General features: G+C 40.7%; 1 protein-coding gene across 1 annotated transcript in view; it reads right to left on the bottom strand.

The window, feature by feature from the left end:
• KLHDC2 (kelch domain containing 2) overlaps positions 1-12,567 on the bottom strand; it is a 25,843-nt gene extending 13,276 nt beyond the window's left edge. Inside the window, exons 1-3 of the mRNA XM_006872329.1 lie at positions 12,243-12,567; positions 8,914-8,993; positions 6,428-6,545 (exon numbers count right to left, since the gene is read on the bottom strand). Coding sequence (XP_006872391.1) covers positions 6,428-6,545; positions 8,914-8,993; positions 12,243-12,383 — 339 coding nt within the window. The 5' untranslated portion in view covers positions 12,384-12,567. The remainder of the gene's footprint in view (positions 1-6,427; positions 6,546-8,913; positions 8,994-12,242) is intronic.
• Positions 12,568-18,700: the final 6,133 nt, after the last annotated feature.

Genomic DNA, 18,700 nt, shown 5'->3' with positions numbered 1-18,700 from the left:
ATTGATAATTACATTGAATGTCAATGGATTGAATGCACCAGTGAAGAGACAGAGTGGCAGAATGAATAAGAAAACAAGACCCCTCAATGTGATGCCTGAAAGAAACATACCTTACACACAAAGCCAAAAGCAGATTAAAAGTTAAAGGATTGAAATAAATGTACCAAGCTAACTGAAACAATAAACAAGCAAGAGCGGCAATACAAATCTCCGTCAAAGTAAACTTTAAGATAAAAACCAGCATAAGAGACAAAGGACACTATCTCATGATCAAAGGGTCACCTGAGCAAGACGACAAAACCATAATAAATATATATGCTCCCAATGAAAGAACACCAAGATACATGAAGCAAACGTTACTGGAATTGAGGAAAGAAATAGATAAATCTACAATTACAGTGGGAGATTTTAAAACACCACTCTCAAAAAGGGACAGAACAACTAGAAAAACTCAACAAAGTTACAGAGGAACTAAACAACACAATCAACCAACTTGGCCTCATATATGTATACAGAGCATTCAATCCAACAACAGCACATTCTCTAGTGCACATGGAACAGTTTCCAAAATTGGCCATGTTTTAGGTAACAAAGCAAGCCTCCATAAATTTACAAACATTAAAATTCTACAGAGCATCTTCTCAGACCACAATGATATAAAACTAGAAATCAAGAATAAGAAGACCAAGGCAATGAAGTCGAATACATGGAAACTAAACAACACCCTGCTGAAAAGCGACTGAGTAAAAGAAGAAATTAAATGTGAATTCACAAAGTTTCTAGAAACAAACGAGAATGAAAACACAACATACTAAAATCTTTGGGACATGGCAAAAGCAGTGCTGAGAGGACAATTTATTACAATAAATGCACACATCCAAAAAGAGAAAATAACCAAATTCAACACATTAACACAACATCTTCAACAATTAGAAGCAGACCAGCAGAGGGAAGCTACAGTCACCAAAAGAAAGGGAATAATAAAGGTAAGAGCAGAAATAAAGGAGATGGAAAAACAAAAAACTATTGAAAGAATCAACAGGACAAGAAGCTGGTTCTTTGAAAGAATTAATAAAATTGACAAACCATTGGCAAAACTAACAAAAGACAAGAGGGAGAGGACACAAATAACTCGAATTAGAAACCACGTGGGTGAAGTCACAACAGTACCAAATGAAATTAAAAGGATAACAGAATACTATAAAGACCTGTACTCCAACAAATTCGAAAACTTAGATGAGATAGATGTATTTCTAGAAAAACATGACCTACCTAAACTTACTCAGAATGAAGTAGAAAATTTGAACAAACCCAAAACAAAAGAAGAAATTGATCAGATCATCAAAACACTCCCAACCAACAAAAGTCCAGGCTCAGAAGGCTTCACGGGTGAGTTCTACCAAGCATTCAGGGAAGAACTGTCACCAATTCTACTCAAATTATTCCAGAATATAGAAGAGGATGGAAAACTCCCTAATACTGTTTATAAAGCAAGCATAACCCTCATCCCAAAACAAGGGAAGGACATCACTAAAAAAGAAATCTATAGACCAATATCCCTCATGAACATAGACGCATAATCAATAAAGCCCTAGCCAACAGAATCCAACAGCACATCAAAAAATAATACATCATGATCAAGTGAATTTCATAAAAGGGATGCAAGGATGGTTCAACATCAGAAAAACAATTAATGTAATTCACCAGATAAGTAAGAAAAAGGAAAAGAACCACATGATCATATTGATTGATGCAGAAAAGGCATTTGACAAAATCCAACATCCATTCCTGATAAAAACATTCAACAAACTAGGAATTTAAGGGAAATTCCTCAACATAATCAAGAGCATAAATAAAAAACCAACAGCCTACATCACTCTCAATGGAGAGAAACTGAAAGCCTTCCCTTGCGAACAAGAACCAGACAAGGATGCCCTTTATCACCACTCCTATTCAATACTGTTTTGGAAGGTTTAGCCAGAGCGATATGGCATGATAGGGAAATTTAAGGCATCCAAATTGGCAAAGAGGAAGTAAAACTCTCCTATTTGCAGACGATATGGTCTTATACATAGAACACCCCAAAGGCTCAGTAAAAAAAAAAACTACCTCATCAAAAGATGCAGCAAAGTGGCAGGGTATAAGATTAACATACAAAAATCAGTTGGATTTCTCTACAGCAACAATGATACTGCTGAAAAGGACTTTAGGAAAGTAATACCATTTACAATAGCCGCAAAACGGATGAAATATTTAGGCATAAACGTAACCAGAGAAACAAAGGACTTATACAAAGAAAATTACAAAACAAGAAACCAAAAGAGACCTACAGAAGTAGAAGAACGTATCATATGTTCCTAGATAGGAAGACTCAACATCGTGAAAATGTCAGTACTGCCCAAAGCAATTTACACATACAATACAATCCCAATCCAGGTTCAAACAACGTTTTTCAACGAGATGAAAATGACAATTACTAACTTTATACGGAAAGGAAAGAGACCCAAGGTAAGCAAACCACTGCTTAAAAAGAAGAATAAGGTTGGAGGTCTCTCACTCCCCAATTTCAAAATTTACTACATTGGCTACAGTGGTCAAAACAGCCTGGTACTGGTAAAATGAAAGATACATTGATCAATGGAACAGAATGGAGAATCCAGAAATTAACCCAACCACATACAGCCAAATGATTTCAACAAAGTGCCTAGGCATATTGCATGGGGAAGAGACAGTCTCTTTAACAAATGGTGCTGGCTGAACTGGAAAGCAATATGTAAAAGAATGAAACAAGACCTTTGCCTCACACCCTATACAAAAACGAACTCAGCATGGATTAAAGATCTAAATGTGAATCCCAAAATTATGAAGGTCATCAATGAAAAAATAGGGACAAATGTGAGGGCGCTAACTCAGGGCATATACAGACTACCAAACATTTTGAAGAGTACACAAACAAAAACAGACAAAACAGATGAGTGGAACGTTCTAAAAATTAAAAACTTATGTGAATCAAAAGACTTCACCAAAATAGTAAAAAGGAAACCCACAAAATGGGAAAAATCTTTTGCAACGACACATCTGATAAGGGACTCATTTCTTAAAATATATAGGAAACTACAACACCTCTACAAAAAAAAGACAACCCAATTAAAAAATGGGCATAGGACATGAACAGACACTTCACGAAAGAGGAGATCCAGGCAGCCAACAAACATGAAGAAATGGTCTCGATCACTAGCCATCAGAGAGATGCAAATCAAAACAACAATGAGATATCATCTCACACCAGCAATGACAGCAAATCAAAAAAGCAGAGAACAACAAATGCTGATGAGGATGCGGAAAAACTGGGACCCTCCTACGTTGTTGGTAGGAATGCAAAATAGTCCAGCCACTCTAGAAAGCAATATGGTGCTCCCTCAGAAGGTTGGAAATAGAAATACCTTATGATCCAGCAATTCCTCTACTTGGTATTTACCCACAAGAAATATGAGCCATAACACGAGTAGATATATGCACACCAATGTTCATAGCAGTACTATCTACAATAACAAAAAAAAAAAAAATGCAGACAACCAAAATGCCCATCAAGTGAAGGCTGGATAAACAAACTGTGGTACATACACACAATGGAATACTATGCTACCTTGAAGAACAACAACGAACCTGGAAGCCATCACATAACATGGATGAACCTTGAGGACATTATGCTGAGTGCAATTAGTCAGTCACAAAAGGGGAAATACTGCATAAGACCATTACTGTAAAAATCTAAGAATCCACCCAAAAGGAGGGTGGAAATCTAAAAATATATGTGCTGATCACTGGTTTGTATGGGATGAGAGGTGGGTAGGGAGGGGAAGAAAGAGCACAGGTTAGGCAATAGACACAGGAGAGCCTGGGAGCAGAGGCGGGTTGGGGAAGGTTGGCAATACACAAGAAGGGGGAGGGGAAAAATAACAAGGCAGATGGGAGAACAGTAGGGCAGGTTCGCATGAGCTAGGTGAGACAGCTAAATGACAAGGTATGCACAACCCTGGAATAACAGGACTTCAGGATACAGAGATTGAGACATGGCTTGAAAGGGGGAAAAGAGGGGAATAATGTTAGGATGCTTGGCTGTCTTTTGAATCTTGGTCTCCCTTGCCTACCACTGTGAAATAGACACTTGGGTGGGTGGGTGTGGGGGGAGAAACAGCCAGAAACATCACAACAGAAAACAGGTGGGCCCATATCCAGCCTATAACTAACTGGTATACCTTGGGGGGCGGGGGGGGAGTCTGGAAACTCCCCAGACCTAAAATGGTGGTGGGGGGACTACAATGGCATGGACAGATGGAGTAGCTAGGAACATGGGATTCAGGGAGGGAGAGGAGCTGTTTGCTGATAGCCAGGGGGGGCCGGCCTGTGGAGTGTATCCTTTGGTTATTTGATGAGGCACGGAAAGGATTTTCATCATTGCAATGAAATAAAATATGACAGGATGAATGTGAAACTGAAGTGGGACAGAGGCAAATAATGAGATATGCAAAACCATGGAACAACAGGGCTCTGGGATACAGAGATTGAGACGTGGTTTGAATGGGGAAAAGGGGGGAAATAATGTTAAGATGCTTGGCTGTCTGTTGAATATTGGTTCCACTGGCAAACCGCTATAAAATAGACACTGTAGGGGGAGAGAAAGGAATAGCCAGAAATATCACCATAGAAAGCTTGTAAGTCCATCTTCTGCCTATAACTAATTGGAATACTTAAATGGGGATACAATGTGCCCAGCAAAGGAGGCTTCCTGCGGAGCCTCTGCATTACACAAGACGATAGGTGGAATCTTGAACAGCATCCAAAATCTTCTGAGGGGAAATGTCCACTTGAAATGACAAGCAGACCAGACAAGCAGAGTGGCCAGAAGAATGGAAGATACTTCCTGAAAGAAAGACTGACAGGAAAAATACAAAACAATATAGGCAGGCCCACTGATTACTACAAGAACAATCAAGTGGCTCACCCAGGAGACATCAAGGCAAGTGGCTGGGTCTCCCTCAGAGCAAACCCTCTTCTAAGACTAAGGTTCAATGGGAATGCATGCTCTGATTGGTGATCATGTTCGTCACCGATAAGGGGAAATGAGGGAAAAACAGCAATAAAGCTGCGAGCTAAGGCCTACAGCGCTCAATAGACTCCTGTGAACCTGGATGGAGACCTGGTTGGCCAGCAGTATGCCAAGTCCAGGGGACTCTTGGACCCAGAGTCAGCAACATAGCCACAAAGGACTAGAGTGGAGAGTGAAGTGTCCAGCTGATAAGAAGAGAGGACACATGCATAAGAACACCCACACTTCCAGATAATACCCACTTGACCTGGCTTCAATGGCTGGATGATCAGAGCTCAAACAGAAGAAGAGGGAAAAAAGAACAATCTGATACAATTTGATGAACCTGACACACACCTATGGAAGCAGCAGCTCAAAAGAGTGAACAAAGCTTCACAGCGAGGATCATTCCCACCTCCTCCATACACAGAGAAGACAGGGATGGGCAACTTGGATACTGCCTACCCAGAATGGGGGGCTACAGAGGCAAGAAGTGACTGGCTTACAAGCTTTCAAGAAGGAACCTAGATCCAGAGGGCGTGGAGCAAGGTATAATCTCCAGAGTAGTATCCATTCTGCCTAGTCGGGGCTGTTGAAAGGAGATGCGGATAGGTCTCTTGTGATACAATAGCAAGTAATTGTTATCAGGACTGATTGTAAGGGCTGGAAATGTAAAGGTGGACATTTTGGGACAAAGGGAGGGGAGTGATTAACCTTGCAGTCTGGGAGCAGAGGTCTCTGGGACCATCAAAGGAGAAGAACAGAGAACTGAACCCTACCCAGAGAAGCAGTGATGCCAGAGATGGTGGCAGAGACAATGACGTGGAGAGATGGAGCGGCTGGGGACTTTAGACTCAGAGAGGGATAGGAGCGGTATACAGACAACCGACCGGGGGACAGGCTTGCGGGGTATACACTTTGGTTGATGGATGATGCATGGAAGGGACTGTAACCATGGCAAGGAAACAATATACGACGAGATCAATGTGAAGCTGATGTCCTCCCATGTAATCTATCACGTATTTCACAATAAAGCACTAAAAAAAAGAAAACCAAACCTACTGACATAGAGTTGGTTACACCTCGTAGCCAGTCCAGCAACGTAGGGTTTCATAAGCTGTAAAGTTTTTGTACACAGTTGCACAGTCAACAAAGGTTGGCTTTGCAAAAGATCTTGCTAAATATAGACTAGTAAACCAAGAGTTAAAATTCATTCCATAATCACTACATACATTTCTTTAAGTGGGACAAGGGATAAGTATGGGGCTAATCTTAGAAATCTAAGGTTTGAAAATATGAATACAATTACCTTGAGACATAATCCTTAGAAGCACTCACCTTATTCGTATTGCCTCTTGAATGGTGTCCTCCAAACAAGTATAGCACCCTGTCTACACACACAGCACAGCTCCCTGACATAGAAGGAGGAACATCACCTTCAGTGTTCATTTTCTTCCTGAGGGGGAAAAGTTACATGTAAATAAAATTTAAAAAAGCAATCCCAAGTCTATTCATTTCTCTTTTACTTATACCCCCAACAAGAAAGGGAGGGGGGAGTGAGGATTAAATAACATCTAGGTCTCTTCCAGCTCTAAAATTAAATGACTGAAAGATTTTTCCTATTTACTCATTCTATGAGCAATGCCAGTTGGTACTACCCATGTGCAGAATGAGAAGTCTGGAAGCCTAAGTGCAGAATTTTGTTACTCTGGGTATAAAGTGTATACATATATAGATATACAAACATAACCATTTTATGTTTCTCAAACTAAATTGTTTTTTATTTCATGTCCATAAATGTTTTTTTTTTGAATTTTGAGTGGATCAGAACCCTAAAGATAAACTGTTCACATTCTGGTTATGACAGGTTAATTCAATAGGTATTTTTCATTTCCCTCACCTTTTAGGCATCGCCATGAATCAGATTCAGCCCCTTATGTAATTTAGACAGTCCCTGGGTTATGTATGAAATCATTCCTAAGTGTGTCTATAACTGGAATCTGTCGGTAAACCACAATAAGTGTACATAATTCTTCTTTAGCTTTTCTTCAGTAAAAGAAAAGCATCAAACCCTGTTCAATAATTTAAAAAGTGCATATGGAGCAAGCGTAGGTGGTTGTGATGAAATTGTTTCCAGGAGCAGTTGCTTCATTTGTGCCAAACTGAGGACAAATTTACATAATATTAAAGGGCAAGCAGTAGGTTGTTGTCAAGTGTCATCAAGTCAGTTCCAACCTGTACAAGCTTTCCAAAGAGCAGCTGGTGGGTTTGAACTGCCAACCTGGTGGTTAGAAGTCCAGTGTTTATCCTACAGGGCTATGTCAGGCAAGCAGGAGTCAGTAATTTGGAAGTTCTTCACCCAGGTAATTAGGTAATGCTTACTATATGCTATGTGTTTCACTGAATACTGTGCATGCACTAACTCATTCTGAATCTAAAAGTGAATCTGAATCAAAAACCATAAGAAATCTTAGATTCATATTGCTAATAGTACAGTCAAGGTCTTTTGCTTATAGTTATCAGATGCACTGTCACTTTATCTTTGTTAAGTATGAAGTACTGGTAGTCTCATTGTTGTTGTTAAGTGCCATCTAGTAGGTTCCAACCCATAGCGACCCTGTATAAGGTTTCTGAGGAGATGCTGGTGAGCTTGAACCACCGACCTTGCAGTTCAAATGACTTTGCAGTCTGGTGCATTAACCCACAGCTCCACACCAGGACTCCTGGTAGTCTCATGTTGTTGTTGTCAAGTACCATGGAGTCGGTTCCAACTCATAGTGACCCTGCACAGGGTTTACAAGGCTGTAAATTTTTACGGGAGTAGAAAGCCTCATCTTTCTCTTGTGGAACAGCTGGTAGTTTCATAGGACTGTATTAACTAGAGTTGTCTTTATAATGTAAGTAACATAATTAGACTATTATGTCTAATCCTCTAATATTTGCAGTCTATAGTAACACTGTATTTTAAAGAGATTTGCATAGAAAAATTCATTTTGGAACTCGTAATAGGACACCAGCTTTATTTCTAACAGATACAATGTAGAAATTGTTTTCTCATTCAAGAGAGCATAAAACACAAGACTTAAAACATAAATTACACGTATGTTATTTCCATTCCAAAATCTGGTAACTTCTACAATATATCCTGGTGTGGCACTGTAGGATAAGCACTGGACTGTAAGGTCAGTTTGTACTGAAGGATCGGCAGTTCAAATCCACCAGCTGCTCTATGTAAACCCAACACAAGGTTGCTATGGATCAACACGGACTCAAGGGCACTAAGCAACAAACAACTTAATGTGGCGCCATAGGATAAGCAGTGGACTGCGAACCAGAAGGTTGGCAACCCACCAGCTGCTCCTAGGAAACCCTGTGCCTCAGAATAGATTATAATACTTTATTTTATAAACTCCTGAATAGAAATTTCTCAAAAGTCATAAAGCATCTAATTACTGACTCACTTCTGAAGCGACCATAAGAAATTAAGGATAAATGGTTACGAGTCAGGCTGCTAACCTCAAAGTTCGAAACTCCCAGCCATTCAGCAAGAGGAAGATGAGGGTTTCTGCTCCTGTAAAGATTTGCAGCCTCAGAAACCTACACAGGGTCGCTATGAGTCGGAACCGACCCCACGGCACACAGCACCACTACTAAAGTATCTATGAGCCAGCACATAACAACAAAAGTATCTAAACTCAAGTAGCTAAGCTAAACTGGCAGAACACTTTAACATCATAATTTAAACATTTTTATTCATTAAAACAGCTTTTACAAAGTTTTTTCTTTGAAAGCTTATTTCAATGTGTTAGTCTTCCTCCAGTTACCATCTTCCAGTCTCCATGTTGTAGATCCATAGTTCTTCTCTAGGCAGATAAAAGTCATATAATCCTCTGACTTGATTACTCTAGGAACCAAAAAATCACAAATGTAAAAAATTAACTGGTATTTTAAAAAGGCACCATTGTATATTTTTTCATCTGTAATTTATCTGAGATGCTAATTAAGAGTTAAGGAAAATTGTCAAATGCATAGTCCACCCAACCCATGCCACATACTCAAGAATAATCATTAATATTCACAGTTCCTAATTTACATTTTTAATATAGCAGTTAGAATAAAGTCTCACTAGGTTATCTCTAAGGGAGTTCTGGTAGCGTAGTGGTTATGAATCAGGCTGCGAACCGCAAGGTCAGCAGTTCGAAACTACCAGCTGTTCCGCAGGAGAAAGATGAGGCTTTCTGCTCCTGTAAAGATTTACAACCTCGGAAACCCTGTATAGGGTCGCTATGAGTCAGAACCGACTCCACGGCACGCAGCCACCACCAGGTGCATAACTTCAGAGAGATTACCTATACCAGAACTGGCAAGCTAAAGCTCTAAATTGAAAATACCTGGCCCATACTAAGAATGTGTGGTTTCCTAGGCAAGCTTTCACCCATTTCATGCTCTTCCAAGAAGCAGAGAGGACAGAACTGACTTGTTTATTCAGAACACAAATATGTCCTTATGCAAACTTTAAGTTCCAAATTCTGCACCATTTCCCTTCACATAACATTGCCGCCTACTAAACTGACTGAGTTTACTTACCATATGCTGAGTGCTATCAGTGGATTGTTTTATTTAAGCCTTACAACCTCTACACGTTGTTGATATTAAAACAGCTTTTAAAAGAAGTTAAGTAATTTGCCCAAGCAAGTCCTACTGTGACACTGTAGGATAAGCCCTGGATTGCTAACCACAAGGTCAGTGGTTCAAACCCACTAGCTGCTCCTTGAAAACACTATACAGGGTCATTATGAGTAAGCACTTTAAAAACAAAAATCATTTAGTAACCTGGATTCCAGCGCCTTCTTTCCAGCAATTTAATTTGCAAATTTTTGACAGCTGCCTGACCTTTCCAACCTTTGATCTTTTCTCTGGCCACTTTCTGAAGAATGTCAACATACAATAAAAGGACTGCATGTCACTGAGAATGGGTGTCAGAGTGTAATAATCTTGAGTACTATCGACACAGAGCGTTTGGCCACGTAAAACATTTCTCTCTCCAGACTCTATCTATCACTTAGGGAAGGACCAGGTGAGATGCAGCTGAAAGAGACAGCAGGTTGGCCTAGAGTAGCCCAGCTGGGTCAGAAACTTGCTACAGTGTAGTAAGCTGAAATTTAATGCTTTCCAAACAATCTCCAGAGGCTTCCTATGCCTATTCTCAGGGTTCCAGTCAGAATTTGGAGGATGAACCTCTTTGGAAACATTAAAGATCATGCTTCTCCTCCTAGTCTCAGCCCTTGTTGTTAGGTGCCATTGAGTCAGTACCGACTCATAGTGACCTTATGCACAGCAGAACAAAACAATGCCCAATCCTGGGCCAACCTCACTAATGTTGCCACGCTTGAGTTCATCGATGCTGCCACTTGGCCAATCCGTCTCATTGGGGGTCTTCCTCTTTTTTCTCTGACCCTCCACCTTACCAAACACGATATCCTTCTCCAATGACTGGTCCCTCCTGACAATATGTCTGAAGTATGAGAGACGAAGTTTGTCCATTATGGCCTCCAAGGAGCAGTGGGGCTGCACTCTTCCATCTGTTGGTTCTTTTGACAGCCCATGGCACTTTTAGTATTCTCCTCCAACACCATAACTCAAAAGCATCAATTCTTCTTTGGTCTTCTTTATTCACAGTCCAGCTTGCGCATGCATATGAGGTTATTGAAAATACCATGGCTTGGGTCAGATGCACCTTAGTCCTCAAGCTGACATCTTTGCTCTTCAACACTAAAAAAGGTCTTGTTCAGCAGATTTGCCTAGTGCAATACATCGTTTGATTTCTTGACTTCTTCTGTGAGCGTTGATAGTTGATCCAAGAAAAATGAAGTCCTTGACAACTTCAGTCTTTTCTCCGTTGATAAGAATGTTGTTTATTGGTCTAGTGGTGAGGATTTTTGTTTTCTTTACATTGAGATGTAATCCATACTGAAGGCTGTGCTCTTTGGCATCCAGAAATCTTCTTTACTGGATGCAGTAACAACCTTACTCCCTTCCTCCTCCAAAGAAATGTCCCATTCTTTCAAAGCTCTTGCTTTTAATAAGCAGGATCATGAATAAAGTAGTTTAAATTGCAGTGTGATGGTCAACAGGTTTGCCTTTTCCCCAGGATAACTTACATTTTAAGAGGTTATCACCTACCTGCCCTCTTCCTCTCTCAGCAGTTCCACACCACCTACACCAAGTATCTTCCTCTAAACAATTATTCATTGGTGGCTAGAGAAATCATTAGCAAAATAAGTGCTGTTACCTGCCATTGAGTCGGTTCCGACTCACAGTGACCCTGTATAGGGTTTCCAAGGAGTGGCTGGTGAGTTTCAACCCGCAACCCTGTAGTTCAAACCACCTTGAGGTCCAGCGCCATACCAAGGCTCCAAGAGGAGAAAGAAACAGCAATCAAGTATTAAATAGGGGCACTTGGGTAGGAGTCTCCAAACAGGAGAAAGAATGTAACTGATTCTAAATTGGTAACTGATAACTTTGTTTATGATTAGTGACCAAAGAGCTGCACTCTAATACAATTTACTGCTGGCCTTATTGGTTGGTGTTTGTTTGTTAGTTCCACTGATTTCCCAACGAGATTCTTGTGAAAATTTTTCAGCAAAATATAAAAAAGAAGGACTCTGAAATGGTCTAACAAAATAGTCTGGTGGCGGTCTACACAGGTTTGATTGGGAATTCCACACAGGAAGGGGGGGGGACTCCTGTGGCCTTTTGGAATCCCATGGGTTTTTCTTCCTCGTGGCCATCCATCCCACAGCGGGCAAAGACAGCTGTCTGTAGTCTTGGAGCTAGGCCTTAAGGGGCAGCATGACCTTATCACACACCCTCAACCCTTAAATAAAACATTTCACATACATGCACAGCCCAACCAACTTTCACCTAGAGCCTTCCCCAAAACACTCCTCCAGTGTCAAGTGGAGCGCACAGGGTAGGAAGGAGGCACGGGCTTTGTAAGCAGAGGCTGACGTGACAACCTGTCTATGAGAGAACAACCCCGGAGCCTAGAGGCGGGTTGGAGGACTCTGGGAAGTCTTACCCTCAAGCAAATAAGTAGAGCAGCGGGGAGGGAGGAAGGCTGGCGCCCACCGCGACCGTAACACCCACTGACCTTGTAGCCACCCCAGACGAACATGTGGCGCCCGTCGCTGACCGCTACGTGGCCGCTGCGCTCTGCGGGACAGGCGAGCTCCAAGGACTCATAGCTCTCGAGCATGTCGTCCGCCCGCAGATCCTCGTTGCCATCAGCCATCTTGAAGCTGCACTTTCGTTCACCAACAATTCCCACACTCGAGAGGGAGGAAAAAGGAAAAGAAAAAAAGAAATGCACAGCCGAGCGAGGCAAGGAAAAAGCGAGGGTGGTAAAAGCCGGCGGCGTTAGGCCACTCCCTCGCCGCCTGCACTCGCGTCTTCCCAACTCTCCTCAGCCTAGGACGCAAAGCCGAAAGGGCGGTGGGGGTTGCAGACGTGGACGAAGGGCCGACGGTAAGACTCCCAGCCTGAACTCGGGAGCTGGGGGCGGTGTCCTCTCAGCACAAACAAGCCCAGCCTCCATCCAGCTCGTCGCTCGCAGCAACGGCCCTTGTTTACGCGGAGACCGGAAGCCGCGTTGCGCCCGCCGGGCTCCGGAAGCCCGCCAGAGCTCAGCGCCCCCTGCGTTGGTCCTCCCGCCGTCTCTGCGGACGGCTGAGGACACAGGTGCCTTGAACCCCAGCCGGGATTTGCTCGTCCGTTTAAAGCCTAAACCTGGAACTGTGCTACATTTCTGAGTCTCCATTCGCTAAGGAATCTACAGGATATGCTGAATTCTAGCAAGATTCCCGCAATCAAATTTCTCTGCGACTGAGGGATGTTCGCAAAGGGAAAATGCTCAACTAGTAAATTTCTGATCTCAGCTTCTCAAAGATTAATTGCCCATTGTAATCGTGATCACAAGAGTTGACGCCTCGATTTTCCCTGGTAGTCACAGCCCCAGTTACTCAGGGCGGCCACCTGCAGACCACCCTGAGCAGCCTCTTCTCTGAGCTCCATGGGGGCGCCTGACGCGATTTAGACTTCGTCCCAGCCTGACTGCTCCCAGACAGCGAACGGTTCCTGTTATCTTGCTTGACCCACAGAGACCATATTTTATTGCTAAATCCTCCACCCAGCTTATTGAATAGTGTTTAAAATACATTCAGGGAGAAAGATGAAGTTTGTTCACACACAGCCTGTTTTCTCTAACATTTTACATGATACGTTTTTAGAAGGCCAAAAGAAAATTAAGAATTATAACCTAAACAATTCTTGGTGGGGCGGTGTAGGATAAGCACTGGACTGCTAACCGAAGGTTGACGATTCAAACCCACTAGCCGCTTCAGAAATCCTGTAACAGGGTCGCTATATGTCATAACTTGCTGGACGGCACACAACAAACTTGGTAAATCATTTGTAAAATACGATTGAAGTAGAATACGTTTTAAATCCCGAATCTAATAGTGCTACGGCAATTTGCTGTGTTTGATGGACGAAGTGTTAGTCTCTCTCCATCTTTATCTAATAACCACTGCTATAGAATCCACTAATGCTCTGGACTGTAAAGTCGGCTTGAACCTCAAGGTCGGCCTTCCAAGCTCACCAGCCGCTCCTATACAGGATCGCTATGTGTCGCAACCGACTCCATAGCACTTAACAACAACAAAGGCAGAGCAGAAATGCTCCAAAGGGTTTTTCTGAAACTGTAAATCTTTATAGGTGCAGAGAGCCTAATCTTTCTCTGCCAAAGAGGCTGGTAGATTTCTGCCACATTTGCAGTTAAGTGCTGTCGAGTAGGTTCCGACCCATAATGACCCTGTATAGGGTTTATGAAGAGCAGCTGGTGGGCTTGAGCCACCAACCTTGCAGTTCAAACAGAGCTCCTTCAGGAACCATTACCTAAAAGAAATACTTAACCCCTCAAAATTTGTATAGTGCCTGAAACTCCTTTCTAGCTGCATCTTGTGTTTATTTGAGCAAAGAAAAGAGAGTTATTTAAAAGGATTAGCTTAAGCCACCAAGACTCGCTACAGTATAGAAAGATCCTCTGTCAGTTTGTCTGGTGGTTTGCGAGTTGCTGTGATAAAAGCTATGCCACCTGTATTTTAAATACCACCAGGGTCACCCATCGTGGACAGGTTTCAGCTGAGCTTCCAGACTAAGACAGACAGACTAGGAAGGAGCGACAGGCAACTTCTGAATGGTTACCCACTGAAACCTTATTAATAGTAGCAGAACATTGTCAGATATTGGAAGATGAGCCCCTCTTAGAGAGCATTCAAAATACGAGTGGGCAAGAGCTACCTCCTCAAAGTAGAGTTGACCATAGTGACATGAATGGAGAAAATCTTATGGGATGTTCATGTGCCCATCGGGTACAACTCAAAATGAGAATAAACACCTTCAAACATCCATTAATCATTCGAACATAGAATGCATGAAGTATGAATCTAGGAAAATTGGAAGTCATCAAAAATGAAATGGAACCCATAAAGATTGATATTCTATAACTTAGTGAACTGAAATGAACTGGTTTGTGCCATTTTGAATCCAACAATCATATGGTTTACTACACCAGGAATGTCAAATTGAAGCGGGATGGCATCACATTCATCATCAAAAAGAACTTTTCAAGACCTGAAAGTTCAATGCTGTCTGTGATAGGTTAGTATCTATATGCTTACAAGGAAGCATATGGACCGCAAGGTCAACTTGAACTACAAGTCGCTTCTTGGAAACCCTATACAGTGTTACTATGAGTCAGAACCAACTCCATGGCAATTAACAAGGAAGACCAGTTAATACCGTTATTTAAATTTACTCACTAACCACTGAAGCCAGTGATGATGAAATTGAAAACCTACCAACTCCTTCAATCTGAAATTGATCAAACATTCAATCAAGATGCATTGATAATTACTGGTGACTGGAATGCAAGGTTGGAAACAAAGATCTGCAATTGGAAAATATGGCCTTAGTGAAAGGAATGATGCTGGAGATAACAACAGAATTTTGCAATGCCAATGACTTATTCATTGCAAATAGTTTTTTTTCAACAACATAAAAGGCATCTATACACCTGGACCTCACCAGATGGAATACAGAGAAACCAAACTGACTACATCTGTGTAAAGAGATGGTACAGGAGCTCAATATTATTAGCCAAAACAAGGCCAGTGGTCAACTGTGGAATATACCATCTGTGGCTCATATGCAACTTCAGGCTGAAGCCAAAGAAAATTAAAACAAGTCTATGAGAGCCAAAATATGAGTCTGAATATATCCCACCTGAATTTAGATATCATCTCAAGAACAAATTTGATGTGTCAGACACTTAAGACTGAAAACAAGAAGAGCTGTAAGATGACATCAAGAGCATCATACAGGAAAAAAGCAAAAAAGGTCACTATAAATACAGGGAAGAAAAAAGGATGTTAGAAGAGAAACTTCAAAACATGCTCTTGAGCGTTGTGAAGCCTCATCTTTTACCCATGGAGTGGCTAGTGAGTCTGAGAACTGCCTTGCCGTTGGCAGTTCTCATAACACCTCCAGAGCTCCTTACACAGAGGACATACAGAAAATTCCTGTCATAGAAATGAGTGGGTTACCACATTGAGAGACAAGTAGATTAGGAACTGTTATTGCTGTGTGTGCCATCAGTTTGGTTCCTACTTACTGCGACCCTGTAAATGGTTTGCGAAGGCAGTTGGTGAGTTTGAACTGCCAACCTTGCAGTTAGCGCAATTAGCAGTCCAGTGCTAATCCTACAGCACCACACCAGGGTCTGGAATTAAGAATAGATTGAGAAATATTGCACTTGTAAAACCCTTGTCAAAGAGTTCCTTATAAAACTAGGTCATTGCTTGAATGCTATGGCATTCAAGATGTAACAGTGACCACTAAAATCTCCTAAATTTCTACCTACTGCATTCTATCTTCAGAACAGTAACGGACCATAGCTTCTAGGGAACTGAATCCCAGTGCTATAAATAAAAACATTTTTGAGCTTGTGAATCGATACATATTTGTGGTGGTGGTGGTGAAGTGCCATTGAGTCAATTCCAACAAAACAAAACATTGCGCAATCCAGTGCCATCTTCACAATTGTTGCTTTCTGAACCTACTGCAGTCACTGTCTTAATCCACCGCTTTTTCACTCACTCTGAAATTTGCCTATAGCCAATTTTATTGATATATTTTGAAGGTCAACAGCACAAAAATTGAAAATAAGCTATCAGCTGGAGACGAGTAAGGAATGCATACTGTTTGGCCTATGGGACTTCAAAACTGACTTTGCCCATTCCCTGAACCTCTACATCACCTAATAGCATTATTACTATGGTGCTGCTCCAAGATTCTTAACTTTTAGAAACAGCACAATAAATACGTCAAAAGTATTGCTACTAGGCTCTATACAAAGTCATATTAGAAGTCCCAGATACAATAAGAGAAATGTGGGACAAAACTGAAAAATAATAATAATAAAAGACGGTGCTTACTGATCAAAAAGATACTGAAGGTCCCTGAGACTATGATCCTCTACCGCCCTTTAGATCTGGAAAAGAGCTCACCCTCATGGCCCAATTTTCAGCCAAATAGTACACAGGGGAGACAATAGCACAAGTAAGGTATACTCACCAACTATTCAAAATCCAAAGAGTAAGCGTTATTATGGACAAAGTTAAGAAGGGATGGGAAGGAATGGAAAGAAGGACCACCAGAAAGTGAAATAACTGTTGTTGTTGGAAGGGATTGCAATAATTGAGATGAAACCAAGTGTGTGATATGTTGAATGTAAAACTTATCTGCAAACCTTCATTCAATTCACACACACACACATACACACACACAAAGTATTGTTACTTGAGTTCCAGTTCATACATGTACGGGTTTATTACCCCCCCACCCCCCGAAAGAAAAAGTTGTGTTTAAACCTATCTCTGCAAATAGTGGATGGCTACAAACAAGTTTTCTAAGAAATATATTTGTCTTAGTTTCATTACAGTGCCTTCAAAAAGGAGTCCATTCAAAATAATGACTCGTAAGGGGATCTGCCAGGCCAGTTAAATTCAGAAATTCCCAACATAAGTATAGGCAGTCGTTGTTGTTGTTGTCGTGTGCCATGGAGTCAGTTCCGACTCAAAGCGGCCCTGTACAGGGTTTCCTAGACTGTAAATCTTTATGGGAGCAGAAAGCCTCATCTTTCTCCTGCGGAACAGCTGGTAGTTTTGAACTGCTGACCTTGTGATTCGCAGCCCAATTTGTAATCACTACGCTACCAGAGATCCTTATAGACAATCATAAGGATCCTTATAGGCAATCATAGGGCCTATTATGAAAAAGCTTTATGAAAATGGCTAACTCCATTGGTGAGCAAAAGCACATGAAAACTGCACTGAGAAAAATTTTTTTTCATTATAACGTTCCTGCTCATTCTCTGAGGGTAACAAGGCCTTTCCTGTGAGAATTTCCTTAGGAAGCTCATCCACCCTACAGCCCTGATCTTGCCATTTGGACTTTTTTTTTTGTTCCCCAAACTCAAAGAACATTTAAAAGGAATATGATTTGAGTCTTTCAAGGGTGCCAAATCTGCTGGTTTTGACATGGCATAAATCAAAGAGCAAAAATATTCTTCAGAGAAGGGTTGTTGTTGTGGTGGTGGTGGTTAGAGAGATAGACACGACACCTTCAAAAGTATACAGACTTAGATGGAGGATTGAGAAACAACAGCTTCACATTTTGATATTTTTGTTCAATAAAGGTTTCTATGACTTTATAGCAATGCTTTTTGATCTATCCTCATATTAAGTAAAATAACACCAATTTTATATGCCACAGATAATACATAAAATTTTAATTGTCTTGAAGCCAAAATGAAAGTTATTAAGGAGGTTAACCCAACTTTTAATGTTCAGGCATTTCCATAATCCAGAAGTCATTTTAAAAAGTGTTCATTTCACTCAATGTCATCCAGTACTATCCAGATAGGATTTGTCTGCTTTTAATCCAGATAGGTTTTCGTATATCTTTGCCTTCAAAATAAAATGTTGATACTGAAGTTCTAAATAATTACTTCTAAGATGACTATCATTTGTGACATTCATTTACCTAAAAATTGTAAGAAAAAATGAACTTATACTGAAACAGTTTTGCACAATCAACTCTTAATAACTGGCTCACACCAACAAAATAAGGAAAATAATAATTCTATATACTTTGTTCATAAATAAAATATAAGCAAAATATTTCAATATTTAAGAAGCTTTATACATCCAAAATACGTACATATGCATATATAAAATGTATGTAAAATGTAATTATTAAAGATACTATCAATTATTATAATCTTCATTATACATTACATATACTTCAATGTATAAATATATTTTCTTTAACATTTTAAATTTTAGAGTTAACTTGCATGGTGATATTGTAGAGAATAAGTTCATATACTGAATTTTTAGTAACTCAATGGTAGGGTGATAAAATGAAGAAAAATCGTATTTATGGCAAAATACCACTCTGAGGAATATAAAAGATAGTTAAGTGTTCCAT

The sequence above is a fragment of the Chrysochloris asiatica genome, unplaced genomic scaffold (genome assembly GCF_000296735.1).
Source record: "Chrysochloris asiatica unplaced genomic scaffold, ChrAsi1.0 scaffold00194, whole genome shotgun sequence".
NCBI classification, from domain to species: Eukaryota; Metazoa; Chordata; class Mammalia; order Afrosoricida; family Chrysochloridae; genus Chrysochloris; species Chrysochloris asiatica.
The sequence above is the reverse complement of the archived record's forward strand: the minus strand, read 5'-3'. Positions and strand labels throughout refer to the sequence as shown.